The 27,544-nt window shown below is 55.9% G+C and overlaps 1 protein-coding gene across 4 annotated transcripts; it reads right to left on the reverse strand.

The window, feature by feature from the left end:
- Positions 1–534: 534 nt before the first annotated feature.
- suco (SUN domain containing ossification factor) lies at positions 535–27,295 on the reverse strand. Of its 4 annotated transcripts, none has more exons than XM_066691884.1 (24): positions 26,942–27,295; positions 16,618–16,726; positions 16,247–16,366; positions 15,902–16,128; positions 14,834–14,974; positions 14,432–14,582; positions 13,750–13,873; positions 13,136–13,260; positions 12,989–13,056; positions 12,598–12,705; positions 12,210–12,315; positions 11,720–11,740; positions 11,376–11,431; positions 10,772–10,863; positions 10,606–10,671; positions 10,015–10,095; positions 9,182–9,257; positions 7,703–8,890; positions 7,276–7,363; positions 7,019–7,123; positions 6,639–6,793; positions 6,220–6,311; positions 5,583–5,638; positions 535–3,618 (listed from the first exon to the last, which is right to left on the reverse strand). In XM_066691884.1, exons 1-24 carry the CDS (start codon positions 26,995–26,997, stop codon positions 3,196–3,198), a joined length of 3,834 nt encoding a protein of 1,277 aa, XP_066547981.1. In that variant the 5' UTR covers positions 26,998–27,295; the 3' UTR covers positions 535–3,195. The 4 variants fall into 4 exon arrangements, with proteins under 4 accessions (XP_066547981.1, XP_066547980.1, XP_066547983.1 ...); XM_066691883.1 differs by having other exon boundaries at positions 5,583–5,641; XM_066691886.1 differs by lacking the exon at positions 14,834–14,974 and having other exon boundaries at positions 5,583–5,641.
- Between the last annotated feature and the right edge of the window lie 249 nt (positions 27,296–27,544).

Consider the following 27,544-nt stretch of genomic DNA (forward strand, 5'->3'; position numbering starts at 1 on the left):
GGACCTGTGTTTCTGCTCCGTGACGGCAGTGTGAGGAAATGCACCAAAATTCTGGAGTCCCCTGCCCCGTGTGTAAAAAGCTGAGAGGGGTTTAACTGGGATTTGGGGCAGAATTAGCTTCCTGTATTGTAGCTGTAATCCACGCAGTTTTCGTTGCTTGTTTTTTTCCTAAACCACAGTGGAAACCAAACCCCAGGTTACAAGTTTAGAAGCAAACAACTTTATTTAAATCTACTAATGACAGATTTAAGGAGGCTGAAGTACAAACACCTGCTCTAGAGCAGCCCTGGGTAGGCATGTCACACAACCACACAAACCAGTCGGTGGGATTTGTTTTCGAGAATAATTTGGTGTCCTGACTGAGCCAATGCAGGGGCTGATAGGCACAGCAGGGGCGGATGTTCTTCACATCACTGTCCGATTACAATCTTAAGTTTCAGCAGAATAACGATTCCACCCCCCAGCCGGCACACAACAGTCTATTGATGGCACGCACACACACATTGATGTAAAAAGGAGACGCAGCACTCGCGCTTAAAGACAAAGTTCATTTTATTTAGAAATTCACAGTTTCTAATGGCACTACATCTCTGCAGTGACACTGCGCTCCAGAGGACTGTGCAGCTCACTCTCACAGACAAAGATGAGCAGCATGGCGCCTGGCAGACGAGCGCTCGACACACACGGTGCATTGTGGGAAAACAGAAGGCAAGAGGAGTGATAAGAGTGCAAGTTGAGCCGAAACCCTTTCACAGCAGGGCGACCAGCCACACAGCCGGGACAGCGTCCCCAGACATTCGGGTTAAAAAACATTCACCATCTCACGATCGCACAACACGCACGCACAACTCCCACGTACATACTTGCACACACACGCACAGCCTTGTCCCCCCCAGTCACATCCCTGTCCTGTCAGAGGTCTCTCATGGTGATTAAACACACAAACACCAGTCCCCACTGCGAACATGTCAGGCACCTTTCACAAAACCACTGTGCACAACACCCGCCCCAAGTAGTGAACAGGGAAATACAGCAACACTGCGGGACAGAACCCCCCCGGCATTGTAACGGGAGAGACCATCACAGACCCCCCCAACACTAGAATCGGGCCTCGGGTCTGGGTCTTCATCACTGACTGCATTGCTTATGCATAAAAAAATACATATAAAAAGTAGAGTTTTTGGTCTGCCTGCATCAGACTGCAGACACCGGGACGAAACGGGTCAGAACCACACCGGACGAATCAACGGGACTAGAACCTCCGGAGCGGGGCACAGGGCCGACGGGAATGATCAGGCTGATGCAACTAAAACACTGGCCAGTCTACTGTGGGGAGCATAGGGGACAATGCAGAGGGATAGGGGGCACAGGGCCACCGAACACCTGGTCTCGGGGGAGGGCCACGCTGGCCCCACAGGGAGCCCCGACTGACTGTGTGGAACCGCAGGCTCCGACACACACACACACACACACGTACCGGAAGGACAGCAGTCCAACAAACGATTGTCTGAGGAGGAAGAAAACCTTACAGATGTCCAAATACTGAACAGGCGTCTCTACAGGAGAGAGGCGGGAGTCACGGGGAGCTGGAGACGCAGGGGGCCAGAGCAGTGTCCCCCCCCCCGGCCACAACCCACAGCACAGACACACGTCCCTCTGCTCACACTGCTCATTACGGTCACAGTTTTCCAGATGTCCAATGCGGAGGCCGCTGTGTGTTAGGCTCTGCTGCCGCGCCCCCCCCGCCAAGAGGCAGGTCTGTGGGAGTATTTAAATAAATAATTAAATAAATAAATTAGATGCAGCAGCAGCAGTCAGTGGCCCTGCAGGGCCCCTGACACACACAGGGTGGGTTCAGAATGCAGTCGCATCTTTGTCCTGCAAGTCTATCATCGGTTCTGCCCAGGTCGGATCGCTTCCCAAAGCATACACCCCCACCGGGCCGGGCCGGGCCCTTTGACAGCACCGCTGCTCCACTACAAGACACTAAACAGAAGTTTAAAGACCTCAAACACCCTGACTCATCATCCAGAAGGGATTTCAGGACTGAACCTTTCCAGGTCATCCCTTGTTTTGAGAACCCAACCCACAACCCTGCGGGGGTGCGATCAGCAGACAGCCGTCCCCGGCCCGGCAGGACTCGAGCTCCTCGCTGCGCTCTGCGGCCGAGAGGGAAAGCCCCCCCCGCTCCCGCCCCGGAGCACAAACCCCCTTCGTGCAGCCGAGCGCAGACGAGGGTCCGTCACCGGCCTGCGGCCCCTCGGAGACCAGAGGGTCGGCTGTGAGCAAGGACCCGGACAGCGCCGATGACCCACGGCCCGGCTGAGGAGAGCCATGTCACAGGAGCGTCGCCTCAGACTAGTCACACCCACCCGTTCTGAATTCACCATCCGTGTGGCGTGTTGTTCCAGTAAAATAAAGTACCTGGTTTTCTCCCCCCCCACCCAGCTTGCGGTTACAGAAATCATACAAAGAACACTGAAAGGGAGCCAGACGGTGCGGTCCACACAGTCACAGACAGACAGGGGGAGGACACCCAGACTTGGACCACAAAGCAGGAAGAAAACCAACCAAGCGGCAACAGGGACCTACAAGCCCCCCCAGCCTGACTGTTAAACTATATTAATAATACAAAAAAACAAGTCGTACTAATAATGAAAAATAAATTAGTGGAAAGAAGCAGTGTAGTCACGGCCCGGAGGCTCGCTGGGCCTGCGGGTCACAGTGCTCTTTGGTGGGGGGGGGGGGTGCACTGCGAGACTAGAGGCTCTGGTCCCTGGACTCCCACGGCTGTAGTGTGAAAACACCAACGAGGACAAACTGAGCGAAAGAACAATGAACGCAGAAGGAAATTAAACGTCCAGGAGGAGTACGCCTGTCCTCGGCCTCCCGTCCAGCCCGTCCCGACCCGGCCCGGGGCGCCTGCCTCTGTAAAACCAGGGGCGGGATGGAGTGTGGTCCGCCGCGCACCCCCCCCACCGGGCAGCACAGGGTCCCCCAGTGAACCCACTCCTTCCATTGCACCGTTTTTCTTCTCTCTCTGTAAAAGGTTTTGTGTTTGTTTTGGGCGTTTTCAGACCACAAGCTCTGCACAGACAAGGCACATGAACGAGGAGAGGCCGGAGGACGAGGGGCGCCGAGGAGGAGACGCCCAGCCCTAGGGGGGGGTCTGCGTACAGGCCCTGGGGGTTGGAGTCACACGTGCCCCGACACGGCCGTGCCCCCGAACGTGCCCACGCTGATGTCCTTGCTGCCCGCGATCATGTCCTGCAGGCTGGCCACGGCACGGCCCCGCAGCAGCTCCTCCATGCCCCGGCCCTGCTCCGCCATCTTGGAGCGCCGGCGTTTCAGCGCCCGCTTCTCGGTCCGTGTGCGGGGGGGCGGCTGGCCGTTGCAGAGGCGGGTGCAGGCCGAGATCCCGCAGAACAGGGACTCGTCAGACTGGGACGAGCCCTCGCTGCTGCCCTCGGACGGGGGGCCCTTGTAGGAAGACGTGCACACCTCCCCCGACGGCAGGAAGCCGCCGTGGCAGCGGGGGCCGCCGTTAGCTACTGTTGGAGCGCCGGCGCCGGGCCGCAGGGTCTCCGTCTTCTCGGCCTTCATCTTGCAGCGCTTCTTCTGTGGAGAGCGACGGGGAGGGGACAGACAGGGAGGAGGTCAGTCAGACAGCAGCTGAGCAGCAGGACAGACACAGCAGAGGCAAGCAGCTCGAACCACTTCAGTGCCACGGGGGAAACAGCCTCGACATGGAGCCAGACTACAGGGGCTGGGCATCTCTGACATGCGTCTCTGACACAGGGGTCAGAGCAGCCGGGCCAGACAGGCTCCATCAAAGCCATTTCACTAAAATAAGAGTCAGGCAGAGTCAACAGAGCCCGCTGTCCTGAGGCCGGGCCAATAAAACAACTTCCCTTCATCTGAACCGGTAATTAAGTTATTTCACCCCCGTGTGTGGAGCGACTGCTGTCACCCGAGGGTTAAATCTCACCATGAACACGCTTTTCAGTTTGTCAATTTTTTATATTTCTTCCAACCAGCCGGGTTTTGTCTCTTTGCCATTTTCTTGTGTAACGTTACATAAAACAGCCAGGCATCGCAGCGTGTCTGTGCTACCGGCCCGCAGCGCTCAGCTCTCAGGGATTTTCCTGACCCGAGGGGAACAGGGACGTGTTTGTGCAACACTCTGAACCGATTCCCTCAGGTCAGGGAAAAGATTCCTTAAGTGAACAACCTAAAGGTGGGGTGTCATCATTTATTCCATGAATGTGCGAGCCTATACTTTCTAAATATGTCCTGAAAGTTTCATTCACTTCCATTGCTTGTAAGATGGGAAAATGTAAATATGTTTAAGACCTCTGACTCCTGACCTGGGAGAGCGAGAGCGAGGCGTCACAGCAGGACATTCACTGATCTAAACCACGGGCGCTCGAGGGCAGAGGGCAGCGAGAGCGATGTTTCTGGGTCAGATGTTTGTGTGAGAGTGTTGATGTGGACAATTCACCCCCCCCAGCCCGACATCACATACAGGAGAGCAGACACTGTAATCCCGGGACACTGAGACAGACTCCTGAACGGAGAGAAATTAACCCGATAACGACTCCTACACCTTCGCTCAGACTGATAATGGTGCTTAATTATCATGCACAGCACACCATGATATAATTAGAATAATAATAATGGATACAATATTCACAATACACTTCATTATTATTAATCATAATATTTCACTTGCTCATACAGACACTAACGCGTTTCCTGTTTCACTAGTCGTTTCCTGTCTGTCTGTCAAACTGCGGGACGTTGAGCTCATCATCACAACGACCCGTCTGCTGCAGTCAGTCATCCAGCAACCAGACTCATCCGAGCAAAGGCGCAGGGTAATTAACGCGCTAACTTATTTCATTGAGCAGCTACTCGTGAAGCCGTTCTGTCTCGCTGTCCCAGGACTGAGGGTCAGGCGACAACCCTACAGAGCAGCACGCGCGTCTCCCAGCTCAGGAGTCCTCTACTGAACATGCTCTCGTTTCTTCAGTGCAAGGTTAAGGCTTCAATACCTGGAAGCAACGATATATTATACACTCATTAACAACGGCATCCCTCCTCTGGGTGCGTTATTATTGTTTGGGAACGGGTTTTCGTTGCTAAAGCAGCCCGAGAGACTGCGAGCTTGTCCTGGTGACGTCACACACAAATTAGCCGCCGCTTTGAGTGAGCTGGACGTTTCAGAGACGCATCACTTCAGACGTGTTTTTATACAGTTAGCATTTAGACCTACACAGTGGTTCTGACCAGCGGTACTATAAAAGTGAATTCTGACGACACCCCAGCTTTAAGAAGTGCTTGAGCTGTTTTTTGCAGCCAGTCACAGGCCCTGGGAGATATCAGCCCTGCCCGAGTCCCAGCGCCCCCTGGGGGCTCCCTGTACCAGCACACCCCCCTAGTCCCAGCAGTGAAGTGGTTTACGGGCCGTCCCACAGCTGCACTGCTGAGCGGCAGCCCGAGCGCAGGGTTAGGACGACGCCCGACAGGGAAGCTGTGCACAGCGCCGGCACCAAACAGCAGGAGGTAAATGGACACTGTACCTTTTTATTGTCTGGAGAAAACCTTAGCGGTTCTACAATGTACAAGTCATCGGCACCTACTGAAGAGGGAGAGAGGGATGGGGTTAATGGCGGTGCAGACAAGAGCAGTCAAGCATGAGCGGGGCACCTGCGAGCAGCGACCCCAGTACGACCCCGGCCAGCACCGTCCCCCGAGAGGGGGAGGGAGAGCGTGCTCCAGTTCAGCCAATTGCCCTCCCAAGTCTGACACAAGCTTTTTTAGACATAATTGAAAGTCATGCGACTCCAGAGCTCCTGGCACTGTGGATATTCTCCCCCCCCGCCCCCCCAAGTCACTGCTTGCAATCGTGCCGCATGCATCGGCAATGAGTCTCCCGAGCCGAATCCACCCGGTGCCTCGGGGCAGCAGGAGGGCCCGGCGACAGATGTGCGGAAACCCCTAAACCCCACCGGCATCTCGGGGGGTCTGTACGGAAGAGGCGCCCCTCTCCTCTAGTGAGGCGATGGCAGGGAGGTGGTCTCTGTGGGGTTTATGCTCTTAAATGAGTCGAGATGACAAGCTCTGACAGGTGAACCCCCCCACCCCACCCCCCCCGTACTGTGGCAGCACTGCAAGAGGGAGCGATGGTCCCCACTGGCCAGTGCGGACACAACTTGCCTTCCGCGGCCGGGAGCTGGAAGGACTTGGAGCGCACCAGCGGGCAGGAGACCCGGCGCTTCAGGCTCATGTCGTCGTAGGAGGAGAAACACCTGCAGGAACAGAAACGGCAGCTCAGTGTCCCCCCAGGTATCGGAGCCCCCCAGGCCTGGCCCGGGCCGAGCAGAGGGTTGAGACTCTATATGGGCACTAAGTCTCGTGTTATTAAGGGCGCTGTGTCCTTGTCATCCTTTATTGGGCTGGCTTTACACACATCTGTTTGCAGAAGTCATTGAAGCTACTACGGTATCCCTCATGGCCCAATTACAGTGACAGAGAGCCCACTAGATAGTACTGCTCCAAACATAGACAATGTTCACACACAGCCTGACTGGACCGTGCCCTGTGCGGGGGTCCTAGCAGCGGGGCGGCAGCCGTACCTCTTGGGGCTGGGGTAGTGGTTGCTCTTGGGGATGGGGGAGATGGGCTCTCGGTGCGGGGGGGCGGCCCCACAGCAACGCTGGACACACAGCAGGAGGCCGAGCGCCAGACACAGCACCAGCGACACCACCAGGTAACTCTGCCGGTCAGACACCTGCGGCACGGGACATGGTCAGAGTGGACACAGAGACATCAGCACGGATACAGAGACACACACACACGTCAGCGTGGACACACAGACAGGGGACGGGTCAGCGTGGATACAGAGACAGAGACACACACACACACACACGTCAGCGTGGACACACAGACAGGGGACAGGTCAGGGTGGACACGGACACACAGGCACACCAAGACAAACACACACGAAAGGCGGTACCTCTCTCTGCAGCTGGCCGACGGTGGCCGACAGGTTAAGGACGAGCTGAGACACGTTCTCCAGCTGGCTCTGCAGCAGCTGGATGGACTCGGTCTGCCGCTGGTCCTGCGGGGGACGGAGATACAGCCTCACTGCCTGCCCAGGGCCGCTCCCCAGCCACACCGGCACCCGCCCTGCCCCTTCCGAGTCTAGCAGGGTGCAGCTCCGGTTACTGTTAAAGTGCGACTACAGCTACAGGCACGACCCCCCCGACTGACCTGCTCCTCGGCGATGCGTGACGTGTTCTGCAGCTTGATGATGGTCTTGTTGAAGGCCCTCTGCATCTCCTCCATCTGCTTGCGGTACCTTCCAGTGCAAACACAGATATATTCACACAGGCGTGTAGACGTCCTGGGGAAGCTTATTCAGGCCAAAGAAGCATCTTTCAAATAGAACTCGAAACCAGCTTTTAGTTGACTGATGGGAGAGACCAGACAAAGCAGGAGATGAACCCAGAAACTGACCGGCACGGTATGGCTGGAGACCGCGTGACGAAAGAGGCAGGAAACGGTTAACAAACCAAGCAACAGAAAAGAGGAACGGGTGCAGAAACAAGTAATTGATTGATTGATTGATTGATGAACTAACTACAGTGTCTTATGGGACAGAACGAACACACGGAGGGCCCCCGGGGGCCGCACTGACCTCTGGCTAAGCTCCTCCAGGTAGCGGCTGCTCAGGGACATGTTCATCTCCAGGGCCTTGATGCGGTTGTTGAGCCTCATGAACACCGACTCCTTCTGGTTGGAGCCGTGCACCTGGTTGCCGTTGCCGTAGCCGAGGTCCGAGGAGTTCTGCAGCTCGGCGTAGAAGTCGGTGGCGCTGCGCTGGAGCTGGCCGTTGCCCACGGGCGCTGAGAGCAGCAGGTCCTCGGGGGAGGGGGGCTCCTCGGCGGGCGGCTCGGGGGTCTCGGGGGCATCGGTGGGCTTGGGTGGCAGCTCGTCAGGCGGGGGGGCCTGGCCGGGGTCCGTCTCCACGGGGGGGAGCGGGGGCTCGAGGGAGGCGGGTGTCTCCGCCAGCTGCGTGGCGGTGGGAGCTGGGAGTTCGGGCGGACCGGTGCTGGGGGTCTCCTGTGGGGCGGCGGCGGGGGTCTCGGGCCCGGGAGGGGTCTCCTGCACGGTGGCGCTGCTGTTGCTGCTGGGCACGGGCTCTGTCTCTGTGCCGTCAGGCGCCGGTGGGCCCAGCTGTGGCAGCTCTCCGGTGGGGGGTTCGGGGATGTCCTCCGTGGGGAGCAGCTGGGCCGAGTCCAGGCTGGAGGGGCCGGGCTGGGCCAGCGAGGAGGACTGGCTGGGCTCCAGCAGGATGGGCTCCACGGGGCGGGAGGGCGGTGCGGCCAGGTTTGGGTCCAGGGAGATGGCGGGGGGCTGCTCCTCCGTGCTGGGGGGCCGCTCTGTGGGGGGGGGCGGCAGCGTGGCAGTGGGCAGGGTCTGTGTGTAGGGGGGCAGCAGGGGGGTGTGCTTGGAGATGCGGGGGCCCAGCCACGTCTCTCGCCGGACTGGGACCCCGCTGCGCTGCCTCTGCAGGGCGGCATCGGCGGAGCACCACTGCCGGACCACCTCGGCAAAGCTGGCAGCGCAGGACTGGGCGAGCGGCCCCCCGCAGTACGTGAGGCTCTCGCTCCGACGGCGATCCGGCCCCCCGGCATCGGCCTCCTCCTCCTCGGCTTCCAGCAGCGTGACGGTGGATGGGCTGGGCTCCTCCTCCTCCTCTTGCACCAGCGTGACGATCAGGCTCTCCTCTGGCACCTGCGCAGCCGCGGGGGGCTCCGGCTCGGGGGTCGGCTCTCCCTCCACCTCCACCGGCGAGGGATGGACAGCCTCGCCAGCCTCCAGCCTGGGGTGAGGAGAGAGCAATGAGCTCAGTGCAGCCAGACACTCATCCTGTGTGTCTGTCTGTGTGTCTGTCTGTGTCCCCTCTTTGCTTTGTCAGACTTTCACTATTTACTCCACTAGCCTATGAAGCCCCCGGCGAGTGTCTGCTGGTTCTAAAAGTCGTGTAATTGACACGACAGGTGTGGGAGGAGTAGATCAAGGGGGCTAAAATGCACAAACACAGTAGTCTCCCTGAAGGGGCTGTGGTGTGGGGGGGCGGCGGCAGGCTTGGGGCTCCGGGCCGGACACTCACACGGGAGCCGAGTCGGTGGGGGGCTGCATCACCAGGGGCATCTCTGTCCCGTTCCCAGCTGCGGCCGAGGCGTTGGCTGGAAAACAAGAGGGCAGCAGGCGAGTGGGCTTCAGAGCGACACACGTGTGGGACACAAACACAAACGCAACAACACACACACAGAGCAGCACACATGCACAAACTCAAACACACACACACACACAGCGGTGAAGAGAGCAGCAGTGAAGCCAAGGCCAGCACAGCTCTGTCCGTGTGAACTCCCAGATTGCACTGCAGGTCTCTGTGCCGCCTGCCAAGGACCTGCATGGAAGCGATTCCCTCCCAGCGTGCCGCGTGCTGCCGCGCCGGGCCTCTTCCTGCGCCGGGCACCGGAGCGGCACATCTGCTGCGTTACCTCACTCCACTCGGGCCGTTTATGGGCTTGTTCTGATGAAGACGCAGCAGGCCTGTGTTCTGCAGCCCGAGTGGACGCCGCCCCCCTCAGCCTCCTCCCCACTGGTCGAGGGACAAGTAGGGAGAGACGACTTCACAAGCCCCCAGTTTAATCCTCGAGCCCCCGGGTGGGTTGGAGACAGGACAGGCCTCCGCGTGAGTCATGACGGGTCCCTAAGGGTTAACCGTCCTCCCGGATCTGGCCTGGTTTCAGTCTCTCTCGCTTATGAAACCCACTGTGCTGCTCTCGGGAGCGCGATACAGAGCCGACTTAAGTCAGGACGAAGACCACAGGGGCCCCGGGGGACGGGACGGAGGGACAGCAGAGAGCGCCGGGGAGTGAGAGACAGCAGGGGAAAGAGGGTGAGAGGGATGGGAGGGGATGGGGGCAGCGGCAGTACCTTCCCTCTTCGCCGCTTCCTCCAGCTCGGACTTGGCCCCCAGCATGTTGGCCGCTATGTTAACCATGTTCAGGATGGCATCTGCAACGCAAACACAGGCACATGAACGGGCAGCGCGGCACTCGGACAGGAAACTCACGCTGTGCCAAGCGCTGCGCGGCCCGGTCCCATGCACGGGCGGGTTTCTCCCACACAAGTTCGTATTTTCTTTATTAAAGGCCTCGGGCCAGGGATTTAGAGCAGGATATTGCACCCCCCCAGTGGAGCCCGTTGGGGGCCGGAGAAGGGCTGACACTCTGAACGCACGACACGTCGGCCGCCGCCCCTGGCCCTGGGGACCGACGAGGCAGCAGCACAGCCAGTGCAGACAGCCATTACAGCACACAACCCGTTAGTAGCTGCACATGCCCAGTATTTACCTCCTGACCGGCCCGAGGGCTTGAGACGGGGGGGAACAAAACACACAGACACAGAAGACGCCCTTGAGATTTCTGGGAATGAATGACAGAGGAACCTACAATTTAGCCTGTGGTATGGCTGCCGAAATATTAACGGTGTCAACGAGTTCAGCGGCGTTGGTCCTTTACTTACTGGTGGCCGAGCCCAGCAGGTTCTTGGAGGCCTTGTCTTCGGGGGGCACGTACCCGGGTGGGTAATCTGGAGGGGGAGGAGAGCGGGTGAGTGCCAGAGACTCTGCGGAAGTGGGGGGGGTGTCAGTAGGCGGAGAAACGGCCCAGTGGCGGCATGGTGGTCTTACCGTAGTCTTCATCCAGGTACTCGAGGCGTTCCGAGGCGTACTGCGACTCAGCGATCTCCTCGTACTCCTCCACCATGCTGGTGCCAAACACCCTGAGAGAGACAGAGAGACGGCTCCAATTAACCGATCTGGTGTCTGTGCCTCAGACTCTCTACAGACACAGACAGCTGGATGGATTCAGATGCAAGTCCTCATCCGTCGTGGCCTGTTTTTAATAGACCATCTGTGTGAAAACATGCGCCAAGCAGAAGGCAATAAAAATGGGGAGGACGCCGCCCCCCCCGTCCACTCCCCCTGCCCGGCACTGGACACACAAAGGCGGGACGTTTTCACAGCTAGCTTGCCTGCTTCCCCAGCCCCTCTCCACTCACTGCGCCTCCGCACGGCAGCCAATCCAGGCCAGAGCGCAGGAATGCACGGCTGCAGGGGAGATGGCCACGGGGGGCCACGCATTCTCGCCGAGCCAACACTCACAGAGGCCAGGAAATGCCAGACTCTCGGACCCAAGCAGGCGGTTCACAGAGCAGTGTATAAATACACGCCTATAGAAGCCCTTCCAGGAACAAAACTGCTCTTTCAGAGGTCCACCCCCCCTCCCACCTACCTGATGAGACTCAGGGGGCAGAAGTGTTCAGATCCGAAATGCGACAGCAGCTCCACCTGCAGAGGAGAGGACGGGTAAGAGACGGAGCACAAGGCTGGACGTGCGGGGCCCCATACGCCCTCACAGGGGCCACTGCAGCAAGGCGGGATTTGCACAAGCCTCTCTCTTCTGTCCCAATCAGTTTTTGGGGGGTCCTGCTCAGGGAGCAGACTGCATTTCTGCCATGCATTAAAGAGCACCACCACAAAAGCCCCCCCACCCCCCAGCACCAGCAGCACCCACCCCTCCAAACCACACCCACCCCTCACAGTGCATCCAAAAACGTCTGTAAGGAGAATGCTAACCTTTATGTACTTGATGAACATCTGATGCAAAAGAAACAGAAAAGGAGAGAGAAAAAAAAAGGTCAGTAGAAGAGCTGGTTCATGCCACAAGCAGGTCAAGCGACTAGGGGGTGGGGGGGTGCCAGAGTTTCTCTACAAGCAGGGTGTCCCCTCTACACACGGTGCTCTACCGAGAGCGGAGAAGAGAGACACACACACGAGCAGAGGAGAGAAACACACACACACACACACACACACACACACAAACACCTGCATTCCCTTCCTCAGTCTCAGTTTCAGAACCACAAGAAGTTATAAAACAGTTTTAAGCAAGTGATACTGAAAAGCAAAACCATTCTACCTTTTGCTTCATTGTTGCTTGACTGAATATATATTAATTATACAGTGTGCGCATCAGTGTGACAGGCCTGTGTGTGTGTGTAGTGCGTGTGCGACGGGCCGGGCCGGGCCAGTGTCGGGGGTGACGGGCCAAGGATGGCCGTGGTGCTACCTTGACGTATTTGGCGTACAGCTGCTCGTCCAGCGGGAAGCTCTGCACCGTGCGCTCCTCCCGGGCATGGAAGGTGCCCAGCTTGATCCACTTATTGGTGGGGTACCTGGGGGGGGGACAGGACACTGTGAACAGGGAAACACTGGACAGAGACGCTTTGTGCTTTGGTCCTCAGCCACAGGAGAAGTGGACTTCTGTCCACAGTTTATGGATACAAGTTGTTGAGTTAACATGGTTACTCCAGGCTCCAGCAGCCTGTCTTGTGCCATCGAGTAAACCCCCAGGCCTAGAAGGGCTGCATGTTAAAGAATCACTACCAGAAACAAGACCACGGGGAGTTTGGGAACGCAGCAGCCCCGCCCCTCATCCGGCTGCAGCCTGCCCTGACCTGTCGCTGATGGACACCAGGAAGTCCTTGGGTGTGGAGGAGAAGAGCTCGAAGTTGGCGATGTCCAGCTGCTTCACCTGGATGGGTTCGCAGAGCTCGATGACGAACCTGGGGAGAGGACAGGAAATCAACACCACGGGCAGAGGGAAGCGAGAACCGAGATCACAAACAGAGACCGGAAACAAACAATAACAGAACGGATAAAACTAGATTCTCTCTCTCTCTCTCTCTCTCTCTCTCTCATTTGAGAGACAGACAGACAGAGAGAGAGACTAAGGGCGTGGCAGAGGGGAATGCAGTGTAACAAGCGTTGTGCAGAAGGAGGATCCCCCCCCGAGGCACATGCATGACAAACTCCTCACCACTCTGAGAAAGCACTGCGCTCACTCACCAGATCTTGTTGCTACAGGGGTTGAGCATGTACAGGTCCATGTTCTCCATGAGGATGGCGGAGGTGCTCTGGAGACGAGAGGGAGACGGGGAGTCAGGGGCCGAACTCGAGGAGCGGGGCGAGGCGGGGCCGAGGACGGGAGCCTACCTTGGCCTCTGTGTTGGCGGCGAGGATTTTGGCACCGCACTCCACCGAGGCGTAGTTATTGAAGTTCTTCTGCACCTTCTTCACCACGTGGGGGCTGCCGTTGGAGGAGGGGTGCATGGACTGGCCTGGGGGGGCAGGGGACAGAGATAGGGGCGGGTTTAGAAGCGGAGGCTGCTTGAGTTACACACAATCGCAATCCCAGTCTTGGGGTCAGGGGAGAGTTGGGAGAATCATGTGCTCAAATCACACAACCTGGAGACATTTCAATCCCACCCCCGTCTCATCAAGCGGAAATATATATATGGACCCCAATTTAAACCCCTCTTTCTACATCTGCCAAGCGTCTCTTCCATTTAGAAAAGACCGTTATGCGTGTTCTTGGTCGTGTCCAGGCTCTAGGAGGGCCGTGCGGAGATCAGGCGGGGGGGCGCCGCACTCTTCGGTCCTGCGGGAAGAGCAGAATCGCTGCGATGTCGCTGGAGCAGAGCCTGCGGCAGCGCTGCCCGTCAAACATGCGGCTGGCTGAGACACGCCTCCGGGGGTTGTGTGAGTGGGTTGTGTGCATGGAAACGGGGGGGCCTGTTAGTGCACAAGGCAGACGAGCCGGGTCTTACTCTTTTCCTTCTCCACCTCCATCACCTTCTTCTTCCACTCGTCAAAGGTGGGGATGTCTCCGGGGTCCTTGCCGGGCACCACGGCGGAGGGGTCCACCTCTTTGACACCGTGGGGGTCCACTTTCTGGGTGGGGGGGAGATACAGCAATAAGAAAAAGTAAATACCCGGGTGGAGGAGCGAGCGGTGAGAGCAGCCGAGTCATGAATCAGCCCGGGGGGGCGGTGCGTGTGTGTCTGAACACGCAGCTGCTCCCTACACGGAGGATGGCATCCCGGCACGTTTACAGAGTTACACAAGAGTTACACAACCAGAGTTACACTACATGGCGACACGTGTAAACTACACACACTTAGCCAACCCAAGCGCCTCGCCCCCCCCCCCCCCGTCGGCTCGGTGCTCTTGCTGGCCCGAAGACCCTGAATTAATCACGGCTCTGGGGCCCCATGCAGAGCCGGGCTGAGGACAATCAAACACTAACAGGGAGGCTCTTGGAAGCAGCAGAACCGGATCTGCAGCTCGAACCGGGCCTTGGAGAGCAGACGCCTCGGGCCGAGTGCTCTCACCACATCACAACAGTCGAGGGGGGGGTAAAGACAAGAACGACAGCCACTGCAGACTCACCGAGCAGTGCAGAATGACAGAGACAGAAACTCGCAGCGCCTCCCTCGGGGGGCGACTCACCTGTCCCTCCAGTCCGTGGGAGGCATTGCCGCCCGTCTCCTGCCCGGCACTGTCCTGGCCCACCGGGGTGAGTGTGGGCTCCAGGTCGGTGCTGGTGACCTTCGCCCGGCCGTGGGTGCTGGAGGTGTTCTCGATGTGCCCCACGTCCAGACTGTCGAGCAGAGCAGACACACGCAGACACACACACACACACACTCAGTGAGGCCGTTCGCTGACAACACACACAGGACTGATCGGAGCGAAGCAACGCGGTCGCGGCGATGGCAGTGAGACAGAGGCAAGGCGAGCGCAGGTGCGTCAGCGTAGCAGAGAAGGTGTGGCGGCGGTGGTGCCGCCGTGGGCGTTACCTGGGTCCTGGCGACTCGGGGTCACCGTGGCCCGCGGGCCGGCTCCGGTACTCACCTGGTGAGTGCGCTGCCAAAGGGAGGGGGCTCGCTGGGAGGGGACGCCACAAGGGTCCCTCCAGCCTCACAGTCACCAGCGGACTGCTCGGCATCAATAGAGCTGCCTACAGGGGAATCGGCACTGGGGACCGCTATTGCGCTGAGGGAAAGAAAACACGCCGTTTACCTGGGGCCCCGGCGGGACGGCAACACACAGGGAGGAGAGGGGTGTTTTTTTTGTGTGTGTGTGAGAGAGTATGACTATATACATGTATATGAATAGGTGTGTGTGTATGCATATGTATTTGTGCGTGTCATATGCGTGTATATGAACAAGTGGGTGTGCATATGTAATTATATGCATGTGAGAGAGAGGTGGTGGTGGGGCGAGGGAGGCCTCAGTTCTACACATCAACAACGGGTCGAACCGCCCAGGGGTCTCAAGGCACCGGTGGCCTCTGAGGATCGCCGATACAGCGGGCGTGTTGTGCGGCACAAGCTGGACAGCACTACAGTCACACAGAGGAGACATGCGGAGGGACACTAACTGACAGAAACAGTGGCACACGGAGGAGTGTAGAGAGGCTGCCAGAGCCCCAGCGGACTGAAGAGGTGTGTGTGTGAACTTTAACTGCAGTATGACACACCAGGTCCACAAGCCTGGCAGTGCTGAACACCCTGGCCTGGCGGTGCCAGGTCCACAACCCCGGCACACGCTACACAGACGCCTCGGGCTGCTTCTACCGACACTGCGCTCACCGGGGGCTAATCGTGTCACTGCCCGATTCCACTCCAGTTCCATTCGCAATTGCTTTTTAAATTCCAGTCGAGCCTATAAAGCCGGTGGCAAAGAGAAGTGGAATTGGACTGGGTCTGAAAAGGGACCGGGAACGACCTCCTTCCTCAGCTGCCTGCCATGTCTCTAACCACCGTCTGTCCAGGGCAGGGCCGTTGCACCGAAATCCCCTCCGACAGAAACTCATACCCCGTCACCGCATCGCTGCCACCTGACACCAGACACGACGGCGCGTCTCTCGGCACACCGGGACCCAAAGGGGCCCGAGGGCCTTGTGCTCGGTGCACTCACCTGGGCTGCATGGCCGGAGGAGTGTGTGAGGTAGGCGTGCTGGCGATCTTCTCAGCGTTGGTGGCACTGGAGGAGTCGTCAGTGGAGGGCATCTGGTCCAGGATGGGGGACGGCTGGGGCTCGGACTGGGGCTCGGGCTGGGGCTCGGGTACTGGCTCTGGTATTGGTTCTGGTATTGGTTCTGGCTCTGGCTCAGCCGACACACTGGGGTCATCTGCTGTCACAATCTGTTGCCAAGACACAGAAAACACAACACTTCTTACAAAAGCCACGAGTCAGGCTAATAATTCCTTGGAAGAGCAGGGAGACGTGCGTGTGCGTGTCATTCTGGTACAGATCACTGACCTGCTCGAGCACCTGGTCCCTCACAACGTCCCGCGTCAGCGCCTCCTCTCGCTGGACCCGCTCTGCCTCCAGGCCCACGTCATAGGAGGACTGGCTGTGCGGTGCCCGCTGCCCTTCACCCTGTGGATGGAAACAACCATCAGCCAGACAACAGCCTCTCCTGCCCCAGCCGCACCGTGCCCTGTGGAGGACTGGGCACCGGTCTCACGTGGCTGTGGTGCTCTGTGGGTCTGGAGAACTTGTATACATTAAACACACACACTATGTAGATTGATGAGGTGCTGCAGTCAACCCTCAAACAGAGTTCAATAAAGCTGAGCTCCAAGTGGAGCCAAGTTACACAGATGCAGGCGAGACGCCTTCAGACTTACCGGTTGCTCAGCTTCCTCCTCCTGCTGCGCCGGAGGGCCGCTGTCCTGTGCGGGCTGCACTGCGCCCGCAGGGCTCTCTTCCGAACAACACACATGACGACTGGGGGAGCTGCGGGGAGAGGGAGGGAGGAGACGGGTTAGCACAGGCCTCTCCAGCTCAGCAGCCTCTGCCATCGCCGTGGGGTCGCACAACTGCCAAACCGGTACGCAAACAGGGGACGAGAAGGAGGAGGGCGCTGTGTGGACGCATGGTTCGGCAGCACACAGACCAGGCTGCCACGTCACACTCTGCCAACGTGTCCGCCTCGGCACAGCAGCCGGCAACGTACACACAGACTCACTCACTCTCACACACAACTTTCAAAATAATTAACACAATTGAGCAGAGGTGCAAATTATGCAACTGTAGTTCACCAGTACGGCGTGTGTTCAGATAGTGTGTTTTATCAAAGCGCAGTGTGTCGTACAGCAACACCAATACAAAAGATAACTCCGTGGCCAAGTCAAACATGAGCTCACTGCGAGATAACGAGCAGAGCCAAGACACCGGGCCGCTCGTATCTAATCAGGGAGGGGTGAAAGTCTGAGTGATGTGGCGGGCGTCGGTGGAAGATGCCTCACCCCCACAACGCATATCTGTCTGAAGGTCTAACGGGCGGCTCCGGGGGCACAGCTGTCTATGTTTTTATATATCTTGTCACAAAGCTTTAAATAGCCTGAGCGCCCACAATGCCAGCTGTCTGCCGAGGCCCGAGACGGAGGCAGTGTGGAGGTGTGAGCAGGACGCAGCGGCTCTCCCGCCGAGATGAAGCCGGCCCTGTGGCGAGACGGGTCCCCGGGTTGCAATGGCATCCCTGCCCTGCCTGGGGGGCAGCTGGGCCTGCCAGGATCAGACAGGGCAGCGGACTCCCAGCTCTCACCACATTCCTCAGTCACACTCACAACACGAGACGCCATGTGGAAATTCGTGACATTAAGACACGCATGCGGTGGCATTAAATGACATTTTATTCCATTCTATATTAATGATCTTAAGTTTACAGAACATTGTGCAAAGGTTTACACCTGATCAATGCCCTTTTGTGTTGCTCAATCTGTTTCCTGGATTACCTCCACATGAGCTTAATCAATAACAATAAGCGTCACTATAATTTAATTAATCACATTTAAGCAAACACAACGGGTCTACAACACTGAATAACATTTTGACAGCGTAACGTACGTTGCTACAACGCTGTGGAAACTAATGGCAGGGAACAGTGTGCGGCATGAACTTTTATTATACGAGATTCCTTGAGGTTGTGTCAGTCGCAATTCATTTCTGTTCTGCCTGTCATGTCAAATTCGTGTTGATTTCACAGGCACAACTCTGACGCAAGCGCACTCGGTGCCTTATTTAATGTATATGTATATAAAACCAGTCTACTAGCATCATCATATTACATACAGTTACTGGTACTAAGGGTTTACCAATATCATTAAAATGTTCTCTTCTCCATGTGATCAATCACATATAAACATGCCTGGACTATTTGTCAGTTTTAAGTGAATGGAAAGCTAAAAACTGGGACATTTAAGCGATTTTGAGAGAATTAAAAATAATAATTGTAGCTTTTTCCAACATGGCCAAATGAGGATGAACACGTGTCTGTAGCGCAGTGGATGCTACACATAAATTGCCAAATTGCAGGAGATCTAAAAGTGCAGAAAATATGGCAATGTATTCATGCTGAATGAGCGCATCCCCCTTCCGCATGTGCAATCGCTGAAAACATGTCTTCATGCCGAACGAGCATCATAATAATGGCATGAATCACCCCGCATACTCCACGTCTCACTGCATGGCCAGCAGCACAATCTGTTTTGCAAAGCCTGGGCAGCTCCTGCAGTCCTGCCATTGGGACACCTGCACTGGAGGCTCAGGATAGAATGCATCTGCACTGGTCAGGACAACTCCAATACTGCACTGGAGACCTGGCAGCTTCCCTGCATGCAAGAGAGCCACGTTTGACAGCCATCACTCACACCATTTAATGCACTACATGCTGCCATTTCAGAAAGTGAACTTTACCATTATTATTATTACTTAAATTCATTTTTTTTGTACATCTCCTGGCAAACTGAATGCCCCACTGTGATCACACACACAGACACACAGTTTGCTGGAGTTTCAGTTCCTCTAGACATGCCAGCTTTAAAACAGACACCACAGTGTTCTTGTTAGTCTGCCTTTAACCCAGGCCTCCAGCCCAGCCACACAGATCCCCACAGACCTCCCCACCACCGGCCTCGCTGTCCCCTCAGCGGTGCAGTTCATTAGGCTGCAAGAGTGGAGACTGAACGCGGACACAGTCAGCATTTGGCCGGGCAATCGGGCACGTTTCAACTCTGGGCCGGTGCAGCAGAGCTCACCCAGCTCTCTGTGGGTAAGATAGTCGCATCTCACCGTCTGCACCCAGGGCACCGGATCACAGGCATTGAAAATGGGGAAAACAGCACCACTGTGTTCTACAGTACAGGTCTTCACAGAAAAACAGCATCTGAACTTTGCAAGTTTCAGGCCTGTAACCAAATCCATGTGCACAGCAGCTGCTGAAAATTACACAGAGCCAGGTGAGCCATCCAACTACTCCAGCACTGTAGGGCCCGTACCCACAGCATGGCACTCTACCCACGGCACGGCTCAAACCTGCCCACCTGCCTGGGGTGTGACAGCTTTGAGAAGCACCGGGCTGCAGGAATATGGGCCAGTCTGATAAACCATCACTCTCCCACAGCAGTAGGCTTAATCCTCTTCAGAAATTGTAATAGATTTTCTTTTTATTATTATTACTGTTACATAAAACAAACTGACGCAAACTCTGCTCCCGGACATCATGTCGAATATCCGAGATTATTCATGTGACGATCGCACAGGGGCGGGGGGGGGGGTGGGATGTCACAGCTGTGCAAACAGACAGCGAGCCAAGAAAGCAGGCGTTCAGACGGGCTTCAGAAGAAGGGACTTGAGCAGGAAAGAGGAATATCGGAGTAACACGTACACAGGCCTGCTATTAACACATTAATACTAAAACTGCCGACAATTGCAATTAGGCCACTGAGTACAGGCACCAAAACCATCAAATTGACCAATATATTAAATGTGTTCATTAAAAAAAGAAAATTGCCATCTCATGCATCAATCACCTGAAAACTGCAAATTCCACCGCAGTTTACACACAAACATCCCAGAGCACTGCGCGACTGAAACGACCGAGCAATAATAATGCTACGTATCCATAATATAGGAAAAGCATTTGGACATAAACATTATGCTCTGAAGTTTTGTTACTGAAACAATGTACAAGGCGTTGTTGCTGGTATGAACGCGTTCCCAGGCAGTGTGTGTTGAGCCGAGCCGACAGACGTGTGCGTTGAGATGCAGAGGGAGAGATGCGTGACTACACCTGGGACTATAATGTCACACGACTCAGAGCCTAGAAGTCACATGTCTGAAACGGCTCTTTGGTCTCACAAGCTAGATCAGATAAATGCATAGCCTATGTATTGTTTATTCTGGGTATTCTGGGCAGCTCAAATGCCATTAGGATATGAATACAAGTATTCAGCAGAAGTCAGAAATGCAGAGAAATTACAATTTGAAAACCCAAAATGGTCCAATTGACCGGCTTGGTGCTTGTAGTATTAAACAGCACAACTAGAAACAGTGCAATTCAAGCAAACAAAATGTGAATAAGTTAAATTGTTGCACTTCAGCAAAACCTGCCTCTTGCCCCTCCTCAGGGTAAAAATCATTCTATATTATTGGGTCATTCAAATTGGCTTCGTGGCTCTTTAGATGCGGTATCGTTGGCCAGATGAAGAAAAGGTTCTGCCAATCCCTGCACCAAGGCCTTAAAATACACCCGCTGGCGCACCGGACACACGCGTTTTGTGGAGCGGGGGGTGCTTGCAGGTGGGGTTTAGCCGTGGCAAATGAGAGCGGGGGGGGGGGTGGAGCGTGTGCGCTTGCGTTTTAAAGGTTGTTTTTTTGTTCACGCATGTTTGTCCAAGGGGCCCCCAGGGGGCCAGATATTCACTGGATTCTCTGTAAGGAAAACCAACAGGACAGAACGGGAAACAGAGTCTCCACACAGGGGAGACTCGGCTCCCAGACGCCAGTGCAGTCCGCATGCTGGACGTGCAGAGACTCGGGCACATGCTGAGGGAGCTGGGAGAGCAGGAATAGCGGACGGGACATTTATAGCACCGCAGGAAAACCAAACTGTGACAACACCGGAGCCTGCTTCACCACCGCCACCCGACCAGAAAAAATGAGACAGAGACCGAGACAGAGAAAGAGAAAGACACAACACACTCGGCCTGCTTCACCACTGCAGCCCAACCAGATAAAAAAAGAGAGAATTAATAGAAGAGTGATAAAGATCAGAAGGGATAAAAGCAGCTCTAGGGAGAGTCCGACTCCATCATGTGATCTAATGTGATCTGAAAGCTATTCTGTCAGCATTGTGTTTCACCAGAGCAGCAGAAAAACCCAACAACAAAACGCACAGAGCTGTACAGGCATGGGAGGGGTGTGCGCTGCCCCCGCCCTGCAGGGAGCCAGTGGTTTCAGAAATTAAACCAACGCCCCCCTCCCCCAGGATGTCCCAGGCCACTCCCAGCACACACCTGCAGGCTGCACACTGAGCCGAAACTGGGCCGTTGTGCCGAGGGGAAAGTGGGCGTCTTGGGTGGAGCCTATAGACCAATGTGTGGAACGCCAGAGGTGGAGAGATCGACAGAGTGGCCCCCTCAGCTCACACCAGACAGGAGTCCCCTGGGTCCCACACAGGACCCAAGAAAAGCAAGGCTGCCATGCTGTACAGTGCTGTTCCTTGTGGGCCGGGGAGGTGGAGCTGGACAGCATATTCAAGCCAAGGTCAGGGCACAGCGCTCCTGCCACAGCAGGCCAGTGGTATGCTGTCCCACCCACACAGATTATCTGTTCCCAACACCCAGTGGGCAAGAACAATAGGAACCTGACAGCCACAATCCATCGGCGGCCCTGTTGGTTTAACCAAACCGATGTGTTTTGTGAACTCCAGTCCAGTATTTTTAAGGGAGATTTGTCATGTTGGGAAAAGAGACACACAGTCCCACAGTTTAAGAACATCAGAAAGGGTCCAATCAAGAGGAGCCCATTCGCCCCATCGTGCTCGTTTGGTGTCCATTAATAACTAAGTGATCAAGGATCCTATCCAGTCTGTTTTTGAATGTTCCCAAATTGTCTCTTCAGCCACATCACTGGGGAGTTTGTTCAGATTGTGACGCCTCTCTGTGTGAAGAAGTGTCTCCTGTTTTCTGTCTTGAATGTCTTGAAGCCCAATTTCCATTTGTGTCCCGGGTGCGTGTGTCCCTGCTGATCTGGAAAAGCTTTTGTACAGAAGCTGCTACTCCTCCCTCCCACGCTTGAATGCAATCACAGTTTAAATATTATTTGCATGCAACTATTATCTTTTGTTCTTTTTGTATAGTTTGCATGAGTTGACAGCTTGCTTCTGTTAAGTTAGAGGGAGATCTTTTCCAAATATGTCCAGTCACATCTGTGCACTGAGACTCTCAACACAAGCCGCTGCAATATGCAAACTAAAACAGAACAGGTAAGGGAGCAGCTGGTTCAGTCCAGTTATCTGCCCCTTGCTGTGCTGACCAACTGACCACCAGAGCTCGATGTGCCGTCATTTGAAACCCCTACTGGAACACAAAGTGCTCCCGGAGACGAGCAGGATGAACGGGGGGGTACGATGATGTCACAGGCCTGTCGTGTGGTGAAAGCCTTGAACATATTAGTTTCACAAGAGGAATTTTTAACATTATGCAGCGTAGCGCAACCTGAACCTGCCCCACAGATCTGGACCCCCCAGTGACAATACTCGACGCCAAACCCCGTCTCTCAACGCCTGCCTGGAAGGTGACCAGAGCGAAGACGAAGCGCTGTGCGATGTCTTACTTCACAGCCTGCGAACACCTGGCCAGTTTATTTTTGGGCAATTGCGATTTGTTTGTTCTCAACCCAAACACAATCGCTGGCGTCACCTCAGAGTAACACAAAAGACATCTGTACGCTCCAACACCGGCACACCGGTCTCCTACACAGACACTCATACACAGGTCAGGACACGCCAGGCAAGGCAAAGCACCCCCCCCCCACTGCATTCATTCTCTCAGGGTCATTAAGAGCCACATCAGACGCCCCCCGGCCAAGGATTACTGAAATGTCAACTTGTTTGTGGATACAACGTGCGAATCACATGGCAGCTTCAGCTGAGACCAAGGCCTCACACACGGGTGTTGTGCGTGAATATGTAAAGTGTTCAATGGAAAAACACACATGTGCTTGACTTGTATACGCAACAGCACCCCAGTGATGATTACACAACAAAATAATGACAGCTTCACAGTTGTGTACAAAGGGCACATTCATCGGATCCCTCACCGCAGGCTCTGAAGTCTGGCAGAACAACTTAACAGAGATCAGGAACGCCGGATCACAGGAAACCTGGACGCTAGGGAGTCTGTACAATCAGTTCAAACTCCCCCACTGATGCATCATTAAAAGTCCCAATTAAGCAGATTAAACTTATTTATAAATGCACAACCCCGCCTAATTAAATGTGCAATGGGCAGCCGAGACAAAACCCGTCATTTTCTGTCCCCCCCAAACTGGAATTTAAAATAAAAATCGACTGATGGGAACAACGGTGCTTGGAAATTGGGAAAGCCAGCCACTCCCTGTCCTGCCCGGCAGTCACACACTCACAGCTCACCTGATGACATCACCCCAACAGGCATAACACATCAGCATCATACCGACTCATTGCACAAACCGTCAGCTCTGATTTACGGGAATCGGTGAGCCGCCACATCTTCACTCAACCTGAAACCCTGCTGCCACACGCATAGGTACCCCCCCCCCCGATTCACCGAGCCGGGCCACAGAACCCAAACAGCAGATCGGAAGCAAACCCAGCAGAAGTAACTGAGCCCTGACCCCCCAAAGTACAGCGGGATTTGCAAGGCTAGGCTGCCGCTGGCATTAGCCAGGAGTAACTGCAGGTAAGCCTGCAATTAAAGTGATTCTGTTCCCGGTTCTTAAATTAACAGTTTAAGCGTGACCTTTTCGATACGTGTAATCCCCTCACCGGCCAGACGAGAGGGAAGGTAGGTGTGTGCCGGGCTTCTGGGTGAGCTCTGGAGTCCACTGGCCAGGGAAGCACTGGGGGGGTCCCCCGGCACATGCGTGCAGCGACAGTACTGCGTGCACAGCCTTCCCTTCTGCGGTGCCCCCGGAGTTACATTCCTCTCACTACTGCCAACTGCAGCCACAAGCATCTTCACGGCCCCCCGGCCCCCAGCGAAGGTGTGATAATTGCCACTTGGAGAAAACTACGGCTTCAGCAACAGACTATTCTGTTCTGTTTGCAATTAATATGGTTGCCAGATACAAACCCCCCCGAAGCAGCGACACTGCAGCCCATACAGCACACACTACACAGCGGCCACACAAGGCCCTACAGTCCCTGCATTCTGGTTCTCTTCTGACAGCGCACAATTATTAAAAGCAATCTGTAAAATCAAGTTGAACACGGAGTCTGATCAGAATAAACCGGTCGCTCGAAGCAGCAAGCAGGTCCTCCTCTCAGACCTTTACTGATGAACCGACGCTCCGGTGACAAACCACACAACCCCGTGAGCACTTTGCATCACATTACAGGAAAGTCAATAACTCTCCCCAAAAAAGGCAACCCAATCGGAGCGGAGGACACAGATCTCTCAACACACGGGCTCGTCTGACGGGTTTAAAACAGAACTCAACTGCAGAGAAACACTCGCTGTGCTTTCGAGCTTCTTCCACCTATCAACAGCCGAGGCGTCTCCCCAGCGGGGCCCGCGGGACGCACCCACGCACAGAGGGGCACCGACCGCCGCGGCCAAGACAGCAGCACCACCGAGCAACAGCTTCCGCTTCACAACCGAACGATTCTTTACCATGCCCACGAGTTCTTTAGAGACGCTGCGGGGCTGGAGACGAGACGACAACGCCAGCACAGTCGGCCACTGACACCGTGGAGATATTCAGACTTCTTGAGTAAACGAAGGTGGTGGTTTAAGAAAAACACAAATCTGGCTGGATGAGAAACGCAATGCTTAGTGAAAACGCAGAGGAGGCTGTTTTTTGCTATATAAACAGGCTTTTTAAAAGCTTCTTACAACAGTCTGGCTGGCGAACGCACATTCCTGCAGACCTGGCCGAGGCTGCCGCTGAACCTGCCAGGAATCGCACCCCAGCAGCCACGAAGGTGTCCGTGTCTCACTGCCGTTCGCCCAGCGCACCCCTCAGAGGAGACACGTGTGCGTTTAGGCTTTGGAAACAGGCAGGGGAAATTAAGTGAATAAACAAATACAGGAACTTCTTCGCTCTGCCAGTTGAGGAGTCGTTTGGGTCCAACGCGTCTCGGCCGTTCAGCCACACATCAACCACAGAGCTGCACAGCATTCACTCTAAAAATAGTAATCGAAGACAGCTCAATAATACGGGGGGGCGAGTGCGTGCGTATAGGGGGTGACATTAATACATATAGTTTGAGAATTAAAAAGGGGTAACTGCTGCCCTCACAAACCAGACCACGTCACCCAACCGCTAAACACACACAAACCGATGTCAGGCTGTGCATCGCGAGCAGGGAGGGCAGGGGTGCTGAACAATAGTCACATGTCATTTCAATAACCCCCCCCGCCCCATCAATAAACTCACACTTCCTGTACAGAAGAGCCCTGGGCCTGACATGAATACATCACAAGTAGCCTGAAAATGAAGACAATAAAACAAGATCCATACCCCACCAGTGCCAACCAGAGCCACACAAACCCCGTCAGGCACGGAAGAGGAACTTCAGATTTCCTCCTCAGCAGACTCGCCGCTGACACGAGAAGCATTTTAACTCCGGACTGCTATCGTTTGCATGTCGTTGCCCCTTACGGACGTCAACTGCAGAGGAACTAAGAAAGGAAAGTGTTGCCCTGTGCTCAGAGTAAAGTTATAAAATTTCCTGTTGAAGTGAGAATTACACCCCCTTACCAGTGCCTCAGACAGAAACCAGAGCTGTAAAACACCAGAGCAACACAGCTGCCCCCCCCCAGCACAGAGAGGCTGATCTTGAGCAACACCTTTACCCAATTCAACAGCAAGTCCAGGCACCTGTCATATCTGTACAGGAGGACATCTCTTGCCTAACACATCGCAGAACCATGCAAAATGTTAAACGCCAGCTGTGGCACAAGTGTGTCCGTCACTGCCTCCAATACACTGCACTAATACCTGCCCACCTGTTCAACACACCGAGACACGGCCCCCGAGCTCCCCGGCACAGGGCCACCTCCTGGCACAGTGGAAAACGGCCCCTGCACCCCCCGGCACAGTGGAAAACGGCCCCTGCACCCCCCGGCACAGTGGAAAACGGACCCTGCACCCCCCGGCACAGTGGAAAACGGACCCTGCACCCCCCGGCACAGTGGAAAACGGACCCTGCACCCCCCGGCACAGTGGAAAATGGCCCCTGCACAGGGCCACCTCCTGGCACAGAGGAAAATGGACCCGCACTCCCCGGCAAAGGGCCCCAAGGCCCGTGCACTCCCCGGCACAGGACCACCTCCTGGCACAGTGGAAAATGGCACCTGCACAGGGCGCCAGGGCCCCTGCACCCCCTAGCAAAGGGCCACCTCCTGGCACAGTGGAAAACAGCCCCTGCACTCCCTGCACAGCGAGAGACCACACCTGAACTCAAACACAGTGGACAAGGCCAGCGAGACACAGCAGCAAACACAAACCGAAACCTGCTTTACCGAGCAACATGCATTTATTGCAGTTAAAACCCATGTAAATGGCTGATTAAATGTAATCCGTTATGCAGGTCCGATGGCGGACTGTAAATGTGAGACACGCAGTGAACCAGCTCCACAAAGCAGCCTCTCACGACTCCAGACAGAGCCGCCGACCGGGTCGTTATAATTCACATTCATCCAAATGACAACCGACATCGCGGGGTTTAAACCGTCAGTAACGGCGGAAGAGCGCCGTTGAACCCGCAACAGCAGGCGCCGGTGGCGATACTGGACATCCTGGACGCTGCGGCCTCTGCCGCGCCGCGCTCGCAGTTACAACACGCCGCTCTGGAGCAGCCCAACACCGGCGGGAGCACCGAGGCGGAGCGGGGCAGCCGCCCGGGGCTGACATGTCGGTGTTGTCATATCGGTGTGGGAGACGAGGCCTCCTCCATCTTACCAGCACAGCAGAGCCAGGGAGAGGCACAGCAGCACGGCGCGGAGCCCCCCCATCATCTCCCCGCCGGGACGGACATGGTGGCCGCTTCTCTCTGCGTGTCTGTGCGTGTCTCCGGTCTCCGGGTGACTCTCCGGGGGGCTCTGGGTGTCGTTGCGTGTCTCTCTGGGTCTCTCTGTATCAGTCGGCCCTGGAGGCCACTCGGCCGCCCAGGTACAGCGGGGAGGGAGGAGGGCTCAGCCGGGCCACGCACACGGGAGCTCGGTGCGGCTCGGTACGGGAGCTCGGTGCGGGTCGGGTGCCCCGCTCTCTCTCTCCTCTCTCGGTGAAGCTGCTGCCTCTGGCGCCGCTGCAGTTTATCCCCCCGTGACGTCAGCGCGGCAGCCACGCCCCCTCCCCCTGTGCTCCGGCTGAGTTGGAACTTCTGACGTCGGCCGCGTCATCCGAAGGAAGCTGCAGAGGTTCTGCGCAGATCTGCAGAATCCCACCGATCCCATTGGCGGAGCAGCGCAGAGCTGCGGAAATCTGCGCCACACGAGCGCAGCCTGTATTTGTGTCTGTGTAAATATGAATGCGGTGACGGTATACTGGACACACACACTGTTG

This window comes from Amia ocellicauda, chromosome 19 (assembly GCF_036373705.1).
Source record: "Amia ocellicauda isolate fAmiCal2 chromosome 19, fAmiCal2.hap1, whole genome shotgun sequence".
NCBI classification, from domain to species: domain Eukaryota; kingdom Metazoa; phylum Chordata; class Actinopteri; order Amiiformes; family Amiidae; genus Amia; species Amia ocellicauda.